This window comes from Cyrtonyx montezumae, unplaced genomic scaffold, assembly GCF_038088225.1.
Source record: "Cyrtonyx montezumae isolate F1298 unplaced genomic scaffold, pur_monq_1.0 scaffold_58, whole genome shotgun sequence".
NCBI lineage: Eukaryota > Metazoa > Chordata > Aves > Galliformes > Odontophoridae > Cyrtonyx > Cyrtonyx montezumae.
Window position 1 is genome coordinate 279,456 of NW_027072065.1, and position 15,897 is coordinate 295,352.

General features: G+C 51.7%; 2 protein-coding genes across 2 annotated transcripts in view; one reads left to right on the top strand and one right to left on the bottom strand.

Moving 5' to 3' along the window:
* Window positions 1-15,897, bottom strand: part of TUBG1 (tubulin gamma 1) — a 195,331-nt gene that overhangs the window by 57,975 nt on the left and 121,459 nt on the right. The gene's annotated exons all lie outside the window — the stretch shown is intronic.
* CAVIN1 (caveolae associated protein 1) lies at window positions 1,541-14,427 on the top strand. The gene is made up of 2 exons (XM_065749164.1): window positions 1,541-2,623; window positions 13,306-14,427. The coding sequence occupies exons 1-2, from the start codon at window positions 2,204-2,206 to the stop codon at window positions 13,969-13,971; spliced, it is 1,086 nt and encodes a 361-aa protein (XP_065605236.1). The 5' UTR covers window positions 1,541-2,203; the 3' UTR covers window positions 13,972-14,427.

The following is a 15,897-nucleotide window of genomic DNA, read 5'->3' on the forward strand; positions in this document are numbered from 1 at the left end:
CGTGGAAGCTTCCGCGGACTGACGTGGAAGTGCACGCTCCTTATTTCCTTCCTTTGTTGAACTACACATATCTGTCGGTGTTTTCTGTGAAGCTGAACGATGCTAGTTTTTGTTTGGACTGTCCCCTGACTACAGGGAGATCCAAAGGTCAAACTCCCACCTACTGTTCAATATAAGCACCAAGAAATTGCTCATGCAACAAGAGCTAGAGACAGATCCGCCTGACCTGATGTGTCCAAATCAGGCTCCAAAGGGAAGGCGACAGTTTGCCACCTATTGGCTTTCCCTGGTACGTCTCCGCTGCAGAAAATGGCTGAAATGAAATGAGACTTAACATAGAATCTTACTCATTGCATTTTAGCTCGGGGCGTGACTGCTGTGTGTGCAGAGAGCCCAGAATGTGACACTTACTGTGTTCTACTGAGTACCAAGACTAAAACCAAAATCCCGTTCTGTTGGTCTATGTTGCTCTATGTAGATCTGTGTATTCAGCCTGATGTTGTTGCTGTTGTTCCCAAATGGGGAACATAAAGCACAGAGATTGCAATAAAGTCACAGAGGGAACTAGAAAGAAAGCACTGGTCTGTGTCCTGGCCTGAACACAAATTTCACAGAAGATAGCTGTGGGAATCCACTCGGAAGAGATCTCCCCAGTGACAAACAACTGCAGAGCTTCGTTGCTGTCTGGCAGGAGCAAGCGTTTTTTGCATGGAACTGACTCATCAGCTCCAAACACTGGAAATAAATGCTCAGGAAAAAGGTCCCTCCAGGAAAAAAACAGGGTGTAGAAAAGCTAGCTATTTTTAATGCGTGACATAATGCCTATAGTGGAAGCTGCACAACACAACTTGCTGAAACCAAATCCAGATCAATGGTGTGCTGTGGGTAAACACCATTAAAAAGCAAGCTGTCACGTGGCAGAGAACACGGGGGCACAGAAAGTGCTAACTGCAGCAAGTAGTCCTCATTAAACAATGTTCTTATACATCTGTTTGCATGTAGTGGGTTCCCCAGCTTGTATGCTAGGAATTAAGAATTTCTCCCAGCACTGGATTGAGGTATGAGCCTGGATAAACCAAATGTTGTAGGGCGTTGGGTGGTATCACAGCCCAACACTGTAAGACTCTATGACTTGCCTTGTGCCATCAGTGAGGTTATAAGTTAGCAAAACAGGGATGATCTTCTCCCCTTATTTTTCAAAGCATTATGCACTCTATTAATTTGTGAAATAATCAGGTGGTTTGTTTGTTTGCTTGTTTTACCAGTGACGCCCTGTGTAGCACAGAGTATTTGAGTATTCCTTAGAAGTACATTTTTGCATGGCATACATGGAAGCATGTCCTGCACCGAAGCCTAGTGATGGGATTTGTTGGTGAGGAGGGCACTGCAGAGCAGAGATGGCTGCTTTTAGGTAGGAGTGGCCAACAGCTTCACTTCAGGAATGAATTATACTTACTCCTTTTGTGTAAAATGCTGCATAGAGTTGTGGCGCACACTGTTCACATTGAGTGCATTCACACACATGGAAGCATGTGTTTTTGTGATCCAGAAGTTATTTGCTGCAACTACTCAATGTGAATTACAGCCATTTTTTTAAAGTATTGAAAATGAAGCTCTCAGAGTACTGGAAAAAATGCCAACAGTTGGCAAAAGATCTGAATTTTCCAGCTGAACTTGAACGTGTGCGATGGTTTAGAGCAGCCTTCCTTTAATGTATACAGCTGTAGTGCTTCTTTCCAGCAGCTTCCTGAGCCGTTTGCTCAATGTTTTTGTTTTTTCCTCTCATTGCTCATAATGCCTTTAGACTTATGGTGAAGGAGAGGCTGTTGGAGTTTCAGAGCTTTGCATTCCTTGCTGAGCTGTGCCTGTGTTTGCATGCAAAGCCATCGCCAGCCCTCCAACTATTTTAATCATTTCAAAGAGGGTGGGTCATCAGGCATTTGGCAGCAGGCTCCTTTTATATAGCTGAGGTGGAGTCAGCCAATGACCTGCAAGCCTGGAAAATTTTGCAGGGCAGTTTCACTGGACAGCTTTGCAGAGCTGTGCCATTTGAATTTCAGCACAGACATCCACACACTGTGCTCTCCATTTCTGGCGTGTCTCCCAGCACAGAGTTTAGCTGAGGCTCGGGTTCAGCTTTCCCTGCTCTCTCCCAGCAGTGACAGTTCGCCTGGGCTCTGCTAGCCAGGACTCCCCAGCGATCATGGAGGATACTACTTTGCAAATTATCGAACCACCAACCGCTTCTGAGGCCTCTGAGGAGCAAGTGCCCGAGGAGCCCATCAAGTCAGACCAGATCAATGGTGTGATGGTGCTGACCCTTCTGGACAAGATCATCGGAGCAGTGGATCAGATCCAGCTGACCCAAACACAGCTGGAGGAGAGACAGCAAGAGATGGATAGTGCGGTGGTCAGCATCCAAGGAGAGTTAACCAAGCTGACAAAAGCTCACACCACTACCAGTAACACCGTGAACAAGATGCTGGAAAAAGTGCGCAAGGTGAGCGTGAACGTGAAGACCGTGAGGCAGAACCTGGAGAAGCAAGCTGGGCAGATAAAGAAGCTGGAGGCCAACGAAGCAGAGCTCCTGAAACGCAGAAATTTCAAAGTCATGATCTACCAGGTAAGGAGCAGAGTTCCACATGTCCCGTTGGTGGGTGTTCCTGTTCCTGCTGGTTCTGACGTACTGCATGGTCCATTCCTCCCCCAAGCTCCCCTGCCTGGCTGGTGTTCCACATGGACGTGGGTCTGGAGTAGCTCTCATTCACGTTTTAATGTCGTGTGTATGTTCTAAGATAGAACTGCCACTTTTTTAACAAGAGTTTTAGTGAAGACAGCAGGAATAGCCCTGAGCAATGGCCTTGAAGTATCCCAATAACCAGATTTCCTGCTTAACTAAAAAGGGGACAGGAATGCTTTGGGCTCTGGGAGGGGTTATGGTAAATCTACCACTAATTTCTTTTGTAGTCGGAGCCCACGTGTGTTGCCACACGGACAGCGATAACGCTTCCTGTGTGGGACATGCATCTCACAAGGCACAGTACCCCCGGCATCGGGGTTAATCACACCGGAGGGACAGGCAGACAGCAGGGAAAACACCAAACAGGTCTTGAGCACAAAAATGCTCAGGGCTGCCTTTGTGCCTGTATGTATTTCCACATCCTTTTTACTGTGACCTGCACACCCTGAGTCTTCTAATCGTCTGATTACAGTAACAGCTTTGGTTTGCTTGATGTTCATAGCTTGTGTTAAGGGGTGGATTTTTCTTTTAATCATAAAGAAGAGAAGAAATAGGAAAATGTTTTTCTCTCTGTTCCTGTCTGGAGTCAGTCCTCCCTATCAGAGCAAACTGCTGTGTTGGGCCACGGAAGGAAAGTGAGTGAAATAGTTCATGATTCAGTTAGAAGCCTCGAGGCTGATAACAGTGTCAGGGACAAACAGAGAAATGTCTACTGCTGATCACAGACAGAGAAGAGAACCAGAAAAAAACGGGCAACAATTCTTAGTGCAGTATCTGAAGGGAGATCTGATGGTAATGAGCTCAGGAACCTGGCAGGAGCTGAGGCCTCTGCAACTCTGATTCAGAGCATAAGCATTTGTACTTTTATCATGCATGAAAGACTGAAATACTTGAGCATACTCAGACCATACAGGCAATCTAACCAGTTTTATACCTCTATTTATTGCACACTGTGTGTGAGGCTTTTTGAGGAGGACGGACCCATCCATGGAAAAATAAAACAGCCCTGGAGGTACTGCAGAGGCAACAAATGGTGCAAAATGAGAAGAGCAAAGGAAATTGTTTTAACAAAGCATTTTGTGTGGGTTATGGAAATAGGTAGGAAGTTGGTGAGCTGCTGGGAACTTCGGAAGCATCCGAGCTATTTGCAGCTTGTCATTTTGTGGGCTGCTGAGGGGATGGGGTAAGAAAAAATCGACTGCTGCGTGTAGGAGTGTCCCTTTGAGGTGGAAGCCTATTCTGTAGAAGTTAAACATTCTGGAGAATTTGGGAAGTTGTGCTGTTGGGTTGGGAGTTTTCCCTGAGAGGAAAAGCATGTACTGAATTTGCGTTTTGCTGTTATTACAAAGATGGCATTTCTGACATTCTGACTCTGGGAACTGCACCGCAGACGTCCAAAGCACCAGGGTACAGTTCAGTGCCTTGATGTGTTTGTGTGTTTTATCACAGCCGTAATTCTGGGCAGTCCATGACGTGGATTTGCTGCTGGGATTATGCAAAACAGATAATGCTAATGCAGTTAAATAATTAAACTCTATTCAGATGGAAGTGGTAGTTTCTGTGTGTTCGTTGCAGAGGTATTTACCCAATGGGGGATGATGTCCTGCTGCTTTCCTCCTATCAATCACTGCTGTTTGTTGAGAGCTGCCCTGCTGATGCCTCCTGGATTTACCAATATCCTCCGGGGTCTCAGTCTTAATAAGCAACAAATATTTGTAATGTATTAAACCAGAACTCGGCAACGCACTGCACTGTGGGGGTTTACATGTGGAAATTACACTGTTTTTTCCAAACTGTGTCTTACCATAAGAACAAACAGCCACACTACTGCTGCCATCTCATTGGGTGCTCCGCTTCCTAAGACCTGCCACCCACCGGGGTCTAAACGAGGTTCTCTCGTGTCGATTTAATTGATTCTGTCATGGTGAATGAGATTATGATTGCTTCTGAGCTCAGGAAAAGCTGCCTTTGTAAAGCTGTGATTAACTTTCCTGTGTAACTGCATTTCCAGTTGCCATGGATAAAAATGCAAAGACTTATCAGTGTCTTTGGTAACAGAGATACACTCATTTAAGAGGCACAAAATAGTACGTGAAACAGCGATGGCTGTTTGTAAGCAAGGGCTGAACAGAAAAGCAGCCACGCTCTGCACACATTTAATATTGCACGATTCTGTGTTACAAAGAATTGAAAGGTGTTAAGGAAAAATCAGCAGTTACGGGTGATAGATCTTAGGTTATTTTTCCTTCTGACTTCACCTGGGGAACTGGATCGATCCTTGAGAAAGCATTTGGAAAAAAAACCAAAACAAACCTCCAAATGACTGCACAGATTGGTTCTGAAAATGAGTCTGCTGAGATAAAAGGTGACGTTGTTCTGAAGAGCAGTTCGCTGCTGTTTTAACAGGACCTTCCTTCCTGGAAGGCGGGATGTCGGATGGCTGCGCGCACAGCTCCTCAGTGCTGCTTCTCTGCCCTCGGTCCTGGCCTCCCCTCTTACTGAGAAATCGGGACAGCAGCATCGAACTGAGTTGGAGCATTGCTAATAAAACAAAACAGAGTGACCTCATCCCAGAGCTGCTGTTTACAGATAGCAGAAGTCGGGCTGTTTACTGCAGTTCGTGGTTAGGTAACAGCAGAGCTCTCGGAGCAGACAGAGTGCCCCATTCATCTGACGAGCAGCACGTGTCAGCATTATGTAAGCATGGGATATTTCCTCCAAATGTTTTTTTTTGACAATTACATTTATTCCTTCAAATGCCAACGAGCTGTTTTTCCTGCAGGCAGACACTGCAACGCCTGCAGCGCTCAGCACACGTATCGGGTGTTTCTAAAACGTGCCGGTCCCTTATTTGGAGACTCTAGAGACAGTCTGCCTCATGATGGGCAGCTTCATTTATTAGGGAAAGATGTTTGTGATGGTTTTGCAGGGTCAGAAACTCCTCCAGGGCTTCACTGCTCTTTGGTGAACTCTGCAGTTGCCCACAGCCGTGCACAAAGTGGAATTGCTCTGGGAAAGGGCCGGGGCAGAAAATGCACATGGGCTGTACAATGAGCAGGGTAGGTAGGGCTGCTAGCAGAGGTATAAATAGCACAGTTTGGCTTTTGTGCCTCCAGTAGGCCTTATACGGATGGGAGCAGCAAGATCCTGGGGAGGAGGGACAAATTTCAAGCCCACGCACTGCAGTGGTGGAGTCAGAAGGCAGAATGAGCAGCCCTGAGCATCCCTGTGCCCTCCCCAGCCTGCTCCAGCAGCCCCACGCCCCTCGTGCTGCAGCCCACACCTGAGTGCAGTGCTCCAGGTGCAGAGAAAAAGTGCTGTGGCATCTTCGCTTCTGTTCTGCTGCTCTTGGAGGGGTGGAAAAGTGCCATCCTATGGGAAGGAGGGAGATAATGTTTGAGTCATTTCCTTTGGGCTGCAGCCCTGAGTTCAGACGTGTTCTCCCTCTGTTGTGAGGGGCACCACACTGACATCTCAGTATGCAAAGGTTCCTTTCTATTTTCTGCATATTTCTGAATTACACAAATCTGAAAATAATATTTTGTGTGAGACTGTGCCTCAGAAGAATTTCTGAATGTTAACAGCTCATCTCCAGGCTTTTCCTCAGCACAGATTGTCACTCTTTCTGCCAAAAGACAGCTCTGGAGAATGGCTTTCTCTGTTGCAGCTCATAACAACTGCTTTAATATTTAATTGCTCAGATATTATTTATAAGCAGGCAGTGTCAGGACTGCTTGTTTGCTGAAATCCTCTCAGCACTGCAGTTCCATACCGAGCTGTGCAGCAACAAACTGTCTCAGAGCAAAGGGCCAATTTCCTCTCTCTGATGTACAGTGATGTGCTGTTAGGGAGCAGGCTTAGCCCTCGTTTCTCCTGTCTGGGAAAATGTGGTCCTCTTGTCTCTGCAAGATTTTATCCAGCACTGTCCAGCTGCAAGATAAAGACACAGACCAGAGACAAAGATGCTCAATGTCAGTGAGGGAAAATAAAATATTTAGAATAAAAAGTCTCAGGATGTTTAGTCTGTACCTTTTACTTAAAAATGTAAATGTCAGCGTCAGCACTGATCTATCTGCATATCATCTGTAATGCAAACTCCACCTTCATTGGTTTGCTGTTCAGAAATACCTATGGAGTTACTAATCAGCTGGGGCAGGTTTATCCGGGAGGAGCACTTGTGCAAACAGACTGATAATGGGATCGAACCTTTTCCTTCTGTCAGCGGAAAAAAAGGAAAGGAAAAAAAAAAGACTTTTCTATTTATTTGGCCGCCTCCTGCAGACCTGAGATCTGAGTCATTGTTGGGCAGAGCCTTTTTCCACACAGCCTCCTCAGCTAGGACGTCCTGCACTGTTCCTCCCCATCCCTTCACCATCAGGTTTGAACTAAGTCCAGTGGCCGTACCGAGCTGCTCGTTCTCAGCAGCTAATGAAGAATATTTGTCCTTTTAAGAGATAATTTCCAGGAGACAGAATAAGTAGATGTGCTTGCTAGAAAAGGATGCCAAAAAGATTGTACAGGACACAATTTCAGAGGGTAAAGTGATTTCTACTATTCAGGGAGATACTGCTTGGGAAGGAGCTAGTTCATCCCTTCAACACCTGGCTTTTTCACTCATATCTTAGCTCTTTTCCTTTGTTTCTGCAGCAGCTTCTGGTAACTTCTGACTGTGGGTTCAATTATCTTCTTGCCAAGGAAGAAGATAATTCACTTTCTGAAGCTCACATGACACTGTTGGAAAGAAAAATCTGCCCAACCTTTAGAAAAGGAGAGTCAAACCCATGGCTGTGAATGTGGAAGGGTTAATTATGTGTGTCAGCTGCTCCTTGGGCTTCTGAACGGCCCCCTACGTCCTCAGGATACATTTAGCAAGAGAAAGAAGCTTTGATGTTGGGGGTGAGGTATTTGCTGGGTTGCTGGTGTAGGTGTCTGAGCTGCTGCGTTGTTCAGGGCACTGTTGGTGCCTTGGATGGACGGAGTTCTGCTTGTTTGATCTTTGCAGCTCACGTATCTGTTAGCAAACATAGACTTAAAATCTTTGTCTTTTCGTTTTCTTACACATAGAAGCAAATTCTGCTTTCATCTACACGAGAACAAAACAGAGGTATCTCCAGCATAACTGATGTCCAGTATGGAGGGTCCGGCCCTGCGGCAGCGTTCAGTCTCAGGAGGGGTCGTGCTGGGAATGGAGGAAGATATTCTCCCCTCCCCTAAATCTTTGCAGATCGTCTTTGCTGTCAGAATTTGCTACCTCGCTTCTCCCTTTACTAAATCATACCACCGTGCCTTTTCTTTCTGCCTGTTCTACTAACCTGGATGATGCTTGTCGTCAGCATTCCTGATCAGGTTGGCCGGTGGGGACCAGGTAAGCTTTTTCATTGCACTTCATTCTGCCGGCCATTGAAATGCCGTTTTCCTCACCTCAGCCTGAGAAGAAGCAGAGAGTGCCCCTTGAGTCCTCCACGGAGCTCTGAGCCGTCTCCAGGAGCAGTTCCCAGCGCCCGCGCTGCCCAAAGTGCCGTGGCCCAATTCTGAAGACATGAGAGGAGGCGGCAGCCGTAGGGCCCCGGGAGGGGGATCCCTGAAGATTGTTTTGAACCTCTTCTGAAACTGAGAGCTGATGATTGTAGTGCCTTTGTGTTCTCTGCCCGCTTGCGGCTGCTGCAAGCGTTTAGCCCTGCAGGGCTGGTGCTTCCAGCTGGCAGGAGAGCCTCTGCTTGTTGACTCACTGCTTGCTGCTTGCTGCTGCCAGGGTTGTAATGGTGGTGAGGAGCTCTAATTCTCTTGCAGGCATTAGAGGACTTGTCTTATGCTGCCTCTGTGAGCAGGGAGGGAGGCACTGCTCTTTGGCTCGCACGAAGGGCTGCAGCCGGTGCAGAGGGCTCTGTGAGTCCCACTCTGACTGGGCAAACCCTGCAGTGCTTTGAGCCTCAGTTTCTCCCTCTGAAATGCAGTCCAGACAGTACCTACCTCCTCAGACTTGCTGTAAAGTTGAGTTTATAGGTGTATGTGAAATGATTTGGAGTTATTGTTTTAAATAGCACAAGCTGCATGATATAAAACTAAACCTCCCTCATGACATAGCAGCCCCTGCCTCCATTTGGTGCCGGGCTCTGCTCGCTGGAAGCAGCAGTGACTTTGGCAGCTTTGTGTGCCCCTTCTCTCGAGCCATATGGGCTGCAGGTCACAGCACAGAGCCCTGCCCTGGGGCTGCTGGAGACGTCTGAAGCTCCAGGTGCCCACAGACAGACTCCCACCCGCGTGTGCAGGGCTGCTCTGTTGGAAACACTGTGCTTTATGGCTGTTTTTTCCAGTAAAAAGGCCCAGAAGGAGCTGGGCAAAGGTGAACTCAGCCTCTCTGAGGCCGTGGGTGCTCGTCAGGCGTGTTGCTGCTACACAGGAGCAGCTGAATCCTCCTTGCCATGACAGGGACTCAGGTTCAGCATCCCCAGAGACCAGCAGGCCGAGACGGTGTGCAGGAGCACAGGACTGTTCCTGCTGCAGGGCTTGCTCTGCCCTGGCAAGCCGCCTGCTGCCAGGGTGCTTGGCATTCCTGCCCCAGTTCCCTCGGCTGCAGAGTGCCCTGGGCAGGCAGAGGGGTGGTGTGGCACACACATACACTGAGATTGGACCTGGCCAACGCCGGCCGTTATCGGTCAGAGGAGAAGCTGGGGATGTGAGTGCTCATGTTGTGCATGGTATGGCTGCATGTCAACCAAACTCAACTGTTTGTGCCGTTACAACTGTGCCAAAATAACCGAGCAGAATGAACTGCAGGTGTGAGTTGCATGCGAGTGTGAAAAAAAAAGCTCCATTAAACCTTCAAACTGGAGATCAGAGTGGTGAGAGTCCCGGGACTCTGTTTTATGTGCTGATAATGAGATCCTCTATTCAACAGCAACCTAGGAGCCCCTCTCAAGTTTTGGGAGTGTTCCTCTTATCTGTTGGCGATTCTGCAATCCCTGCAGAGCTGTGCTGGGCTGGGAATGCAGCTTGGCTCTGTGCCTCAGTGGCCCCGTCCGTGACAAGGGAAGTATTTACTTGTGTTGTAGCAACAGCCAGTGTGTGTATGGCCATAAAGGGGCTGACGGGGTGACTCACTGCGAGGGAACTCAGCTTGGAAACGCAGCCAGATAAAAGCTCCCTTAGTGCAGCAAAGCAGGCGCTGCTCTGCCCCAGATGGAGCAGCAGAGTGATGCTGAAGCAGAAGGAGAATGGGGCAGTTCAGCTCCTGGGTACCTCTCCTGGATCCCATCAGCTCCGAGCAGGGATTGTCCCCAAGTGCTGCTCCCTGGAGGAATGCAGGACGATCCAGCAGGGGCTGGAGCTGAACCATTCTGTGACCTCGGCTGGGAAGAAGCTGATGGCCTGGCTCAGCACACACTGACACTGCCTGCCCGTGCTGCATGGATCTGCACTCTGTGTACAGAGCAGGGAGAATTTTTCTTCTGTTGAGATAAAAATCTGAGAAATCTTGTCTTTGTGCCAGCTGTATTTGAGCACAGAGAACAGAGCTGATTTGCATCTGCTGATGGGGAGGGAGTGTTTGAACACCCCAACGTGTGGGGATGCCAAGAGCCAGGATTTCAGACTCTCCCACCACAAGGGTCAGTGTTTTCCCAGTAAAAATAGAGTGCTTAGAATGCCTGCTGTTACAAATACGCCTCATCTGGATGAGTCACGAGCGGAGCAAAGCGTACACAGCACAGAGCTGTGCCCTGAGCAGGAATTTGCACAGCAGCTGCCTCCAAAGCTGGGATGGTTCGGGATTGTTCTGGCGAGGCCCCGCTGTCCCTTGCTGCAGGTGCATTTGTAGGGACCACACTCGTTGCGTGGGGACTGTGTGTCGGAGGGGGCAGTGGGCAGTGCCTGGGATGCTCAGAGCTGCTTGCTCATCGCATTGGGGTGGTCAGGGCTGTTTGCACTCAGCTCGAGCCTGCTGCATCAGCAGGAGTGCTGTGTGGTGCGGATGGGCTTTAAGTCAGAAAAGTGACCCAAATCAAACCGTGCTGGAAGCACACCGGCTGTTCTCCAGGGGGTTATCTACAGATGTACAGATGGAGGAAGAGTCAGGGGAGCATCTGGGCTGGGGCTGAGGGCTGGCAGCCTGAGAATGAGGGTGCTTTGGGGGAATTAGCTCTGAGGACTTGGTGGGGTGGACACCTCCGTGCCATGAAGGCATTACAGATTGTGTGAATGCTGCTGGTGCAGCCCAGCCCACTATGTTGGAAAATGCAGTTATAACAAGAGGGAAGGCAGTCACCTCCGGACAGATACGGAGCTCTTGAACTGGCATTTCTTTTCGTACATGTATGCCTGGGAGTTAACCAGGGCCTGATAAGGATCTAGGTTTGCAGGATGTGGCCATTTCCAGCGCTGGTGCCAGGGGAGCGGGGATGCCTTTGTTCTGTCTCATTGTGTTGAGGTGGGGGAAGGAAGTGCTGCAGTTCCCGATGTTCTTGGCGCAGGAGGGTCTCCATGGGTCGCAGGGATTACTCCCGCAGGTGTTGTGCAGAATGTGGTCCCACTGTCCTCGTGGGGGACGTTGGCTCTGGGCTTTCCCAGCCCTCCTGAGAGCGTGAGCATTGTTCTCTCCTGAAGGGGCTATGAAATGCAGAGAACATGTGTGGACTGCTTCACCTTCCTCTGCAGAATTTATCTGAGGCCTGAGCAGTGATGCAGAGACGCAGCGCTGCCCCTTGCAGGTTTCTGTTTGACAGAATCTGGGAGTGAGACCCTTGGTCTGGCAGAGCCACGCTGCAGCCCCGGCAGCCCTGGTGATATTGCTCAGCCAGGTGTTCTGTGGAAGTGATTTTCCGTTGTTTACACCATTTTCTTCAGATTCCCTCTCAGTTCCAGGAGGTCTGCTTGTGCAAGGAGCGGTGCTGTCCTGTGCTTGGGGAGCAATGAGAAAACCACCAAAGCCATCTGTCACATCGTGTCAGAGCAGCAGTGGTGCACAGGTGGCAAACATGCAGTCCTTCCCAGCATCACAGAAGACATCAGAACATGCCCAGCCACCCAAGAAAACCTGCACAGAAACATATGTGGGGCCAGCGTGGCTCTTCAGGCCCTGTCCCCAGCAGCTGTGTGACACTGGGATGTCCTGGCTCTTGACATCTGCACTGCTCGTTAGCCTGCAGGCAGAGCGATGCCGCATCTACAGCCAACGTTGTTCTTGGACCCCAGCCCTTTCCTTCTGAAGCTCCTGTCCCCAGGGCTGGCAGTAGCACCTGCGGGTCCTTCTTTCCCATGGCCTTCTCCGAGCCCCAGCCCAGTGCACTGTGCTCTGTGTGTGCTCCCATTGCAGGGCTGCGTGTAGCTCCTGCTGCTTCTCTGGCTGTGCTCATCACAGCACTCTGTGCCTCTCCCTCCTGGCTCCATAGGTTAAAACAACTTGGGCATAAATTTCAGAGCTGTGTGCTGCAGCTCCACAGCTGTGGTGCTTTATACAGTGATGGGCTATTTCCAGCCCGTCCTGGGAACACAGTGGTGATTCATTGCAGCAGGGACGCACGCTATGTGCTGCTAGGATGAAAACCAATCCCACCCCAGACCTGTGCCCCTCTCTTGGCTCCAGTGCCCCTCCTGTGCACATGCCTGTCCTCTGCCACAAAGATCACAGATTTGGCTGACCCAGGGCAGTGGAGGAGCTGAATGAATTTGCCTTCAGTCCTGAGGAGAGGCAGTGTAGCCCCGCTGTGTGCATCAGGATCTGTTTCAGCCTCCATCAGATGCAGGCTCGAAAAAACAGAGTGGTTAAATGGCAAAAACACCCACATGTTGTGCCCCAGGAGATGTCCCAGCCTCACAGTGTTTCCCACAGGGCCTGGGAAAGGCTGTGTGCAGGGCTTGGGAAAGACTGGACTCAGTACTGGGTACTGGGAGGTGGTGGGAGGCCCCAGAGGTCAGGGAGGGCTCAGGGGATAGAGTGTGGCTGGTGGGGCAAGTCGCTGCTGCCTGACAGGGAGCTCCAGCAGGATCACAGTGCCGGTGCCCACTGAGCAGCTGAGGCAGCATCAGGTCAGCTTGCAGCTCACAGCCCGGCCCAGCTGAATGCCTGCACAGCCCTGTGAAAACAACACTTGGGAAATTGAGCACTGCCAGTGCCAGCTGTCAGCACTGGGTGCAGCCAAGCCTGCGTGCCCACTGTGCACACACAGCTCCTGTCCTCTCCCAACTGCCCCATGGGGTCACAGCCACGCAACCAGGGCTCTGCAACAGGTGTAAGTACGTGAACGAGTTGTGTGGCAGGAGCCCAGAGTTTGGGTTCCTACAGCAAAGTTGCAGCCTCCTCCAGCTCCTCTGCACAGCGATCAGCAGGTTTGGGACCAGCCCAGAGAGTGCAGAGCTCACAAATGTGAGCTGAAATGCAGCAAAGCTGTAAGATGCAGTGGGACAGAGCAGTGTAATTTATTAGGAGTGCTGATGGAGAGGACAAACCTAGACCTGAGACTGCTGGGCTCATTCCACTGAGCTGTCACTGTGCTTCTGCTCAGCAGCAGTGCTGAGTCGGGCTGCCGAGGTGGGTGTGTGTCTCACTGGCTCCGCTCTGTGTCTTGCAGGATGAAGTGAAGCTCCCATCCAAACTGAGCATCAGCAAGTCCCTGAAGGAGGGTGAAAAGCAAGAGAAGGAAGGTGAAGGTGAGGAGGTGCCAGCAGGAGAGGACCATGCAGAGGAAGATCACATCCAGCTCTCCTCTGATGAGGAGGTGGAGATCGAAGAAATTATTGAGGAGTCACGGGCAGAGCGCATCAAAAGGAGCGGCATGAAGAGAGTGGATGACTTTAAGAAGGCATTCTCAAAGGAAAAAATGGAGAAGACAAAGCTGAAGACCAAGGAAAACCTGGAGAAGACCCGCCACAACCTGGAGAAGACCCGCCACAACTTGGAGAAGAGGATGAACAAGCTGGGCACCAAGATTGTGACTAATGAAAGGAGAGAGAAGATGAAGACCTCTCGAGACAAGCTGAGGAAGTCGTTTACCCCTGACCATACCATCTATGCCAGATCCAAGACAGCTGTCTACAAAGTGCCACCCTTCACTTTCCACGTCAAGAAAATTAGAGAGGGTGAGGTGGAAGTAAAAGCCACGGAGCTGGTGGAGGTGGGTGGAGAGGAGGGAGAAAACTCAGATCTGCTGCGTGGGGAGAGCCCTGAGATGCACACGCTGCTGGAGATCACAGAGGAGTCTGACGCAGTGCTGGTGGACAAGAGCGACAGTGAGTAGGACAGGCAGCAGCGTGGGAAGGCTGCGGATGGATGGCTGAACACGAAATCATTCACACACTGAGATCTCTCTTTGCCCCAGAGCCCTGGGGGAAGTGTACACTGCATCTTTACTACCCTGCAGAGCCGACGCCAACCCCCTGCCTGCTAGGACAAGGTGTATTTTATATTTTAGTTTTAGCACACAGAAATGTTAGGAACACGGGACTGTTTTTCTTACACTGTCATATCACTCATGGAGACCATTCCTGCCGCAGCTGCGTGAGTGCCTTCCACACCCCAGACCTGGAAAAGAGCTCTGAGCATCGGGGACCCAGCCCAGCTGGAGCGTGCTAAAACCAAGATAACAGCTGTACACCTGAAACGCTCAGATGTTCCCTGTGAGCCCAGACCTGGTGTCAAGAATGCTTGCCCAGCCCACAAGGCCCCAGCTCCCCGCGCCAGGCTGAGTGGCTGTCCCTGCAGACAGCGGGATGCAGGGGATCCAAGGCAGCAGAGGGTCTGCAATGCACCCCAGCATGCGGGAGGGAAGGACCGAGCACATCCTGTCAATGAGCAGAGTAACGGTGAAGCTGAGCAGCCTCATGGCACGCAGGCAGGCTGCTCCATTCTTTCCTCCCAAGCAGCGGATCACTGTGGCGGAGCCAGGACCGCTTTGCCTCCACACCGACCTGCTGCTGGGACTGCAGACCCCTCACAGCCACTTCCCACGGCACTGCCATCGCGGGAGCAGTGTGGGCACTCACTCCCCAGCTCGGGTTTAAAGCCCAAGTGCCTAAATCCCAGCTGGGCAGGGAACGCGCAGAGCTGGCTGCTGCTCCGCACCTCCCGCACTTGCCACCATCGGTGGGCAGTGAGCGCACGCTGCCCACGGAGAGGGTGAGTGTGGGCGGCCGTGCCCGAGGAGCCCGCACCAGCTGTGCTGTGTTGCCAGAGAGATCTGGGATGTGCTGGTGCCGTGGGAGGCACCTGGCTGCCGGAGCAGCCTTGACACCGGTCCAGCACCACACGCTGAGCACTTCTGAGCGCCTGCTTCCTTCAGGGGTCCCGGCGCGGCTCGGGCTCGTGCCCGCGTGCTGCACTTCCCTCCCCGTTCCCCACTTCCTGTGGCTTTGTAGCAAGGCAGCGCTTGGATCACACACACCGCTCTCACACGCAGCCGCCCCGCAGCACGGCCCGGCCCCGCGGCAGCAGCAGGCGCGGGGCTGCGGCCCCACAGCTTCTCCTGCGGTCGCTGGGGCGGGCGGACGTCCCCATGTGCTCGGCACGGCCCTGCGCGCGGCCGTTTTCCTTCCAGAACCGCTCGTCCCCGCGCAGCCAGGACTGCTGCAGACGTAACCACGTATATAAACTTGCTTTTCCTCTCAGATCGTTCTCCCTCTCATTGTCTAACGCACCCAACGCTCCCCACCCCAGGGCCGTTCCCGGACCCGCGTGCTCCTCGCGGTGCTCCAGGTCACGGCCCCGCGCTCAGCGCTGCACCGCGGCGTCCGCCCCGGGCGCGTTGGACAAAGCTCTGATTGTTTTCTACGACTGCATCCTGGTGAGCAGCACAACTAATAAAGGCTCTTTTGTAAAGGAGCAGCATGACGCCTGCTGAGCGCCGGGCGGGGGGCGGTGCGGGACGGGGAAACGGCCTTACACCGACACAGGGTGCATCCGGGGCAGATGTAAGGAAGAAGACCTTTGCTCGGAGGGCGGCCGGGCCACGGCGCAGAGCAGCTGTGGGCGCCCATCCCTGGGGGTGCTCAGGGCCGAGCTGGGTGCGGTCCCGGGCAGCCGATGCACGGAAGGTGCCCCCACGACGCGGGCCGGGGGGGTGCCGGGCGCCGATCCCCACCGCTCCGTGCGGGGTCGCTGCTGCGCTCCGGGAGCGACGGGCGGGGCGCGGCCCCTTTAAGAGGCGGTGGCGGCGGCTGCGGACCGC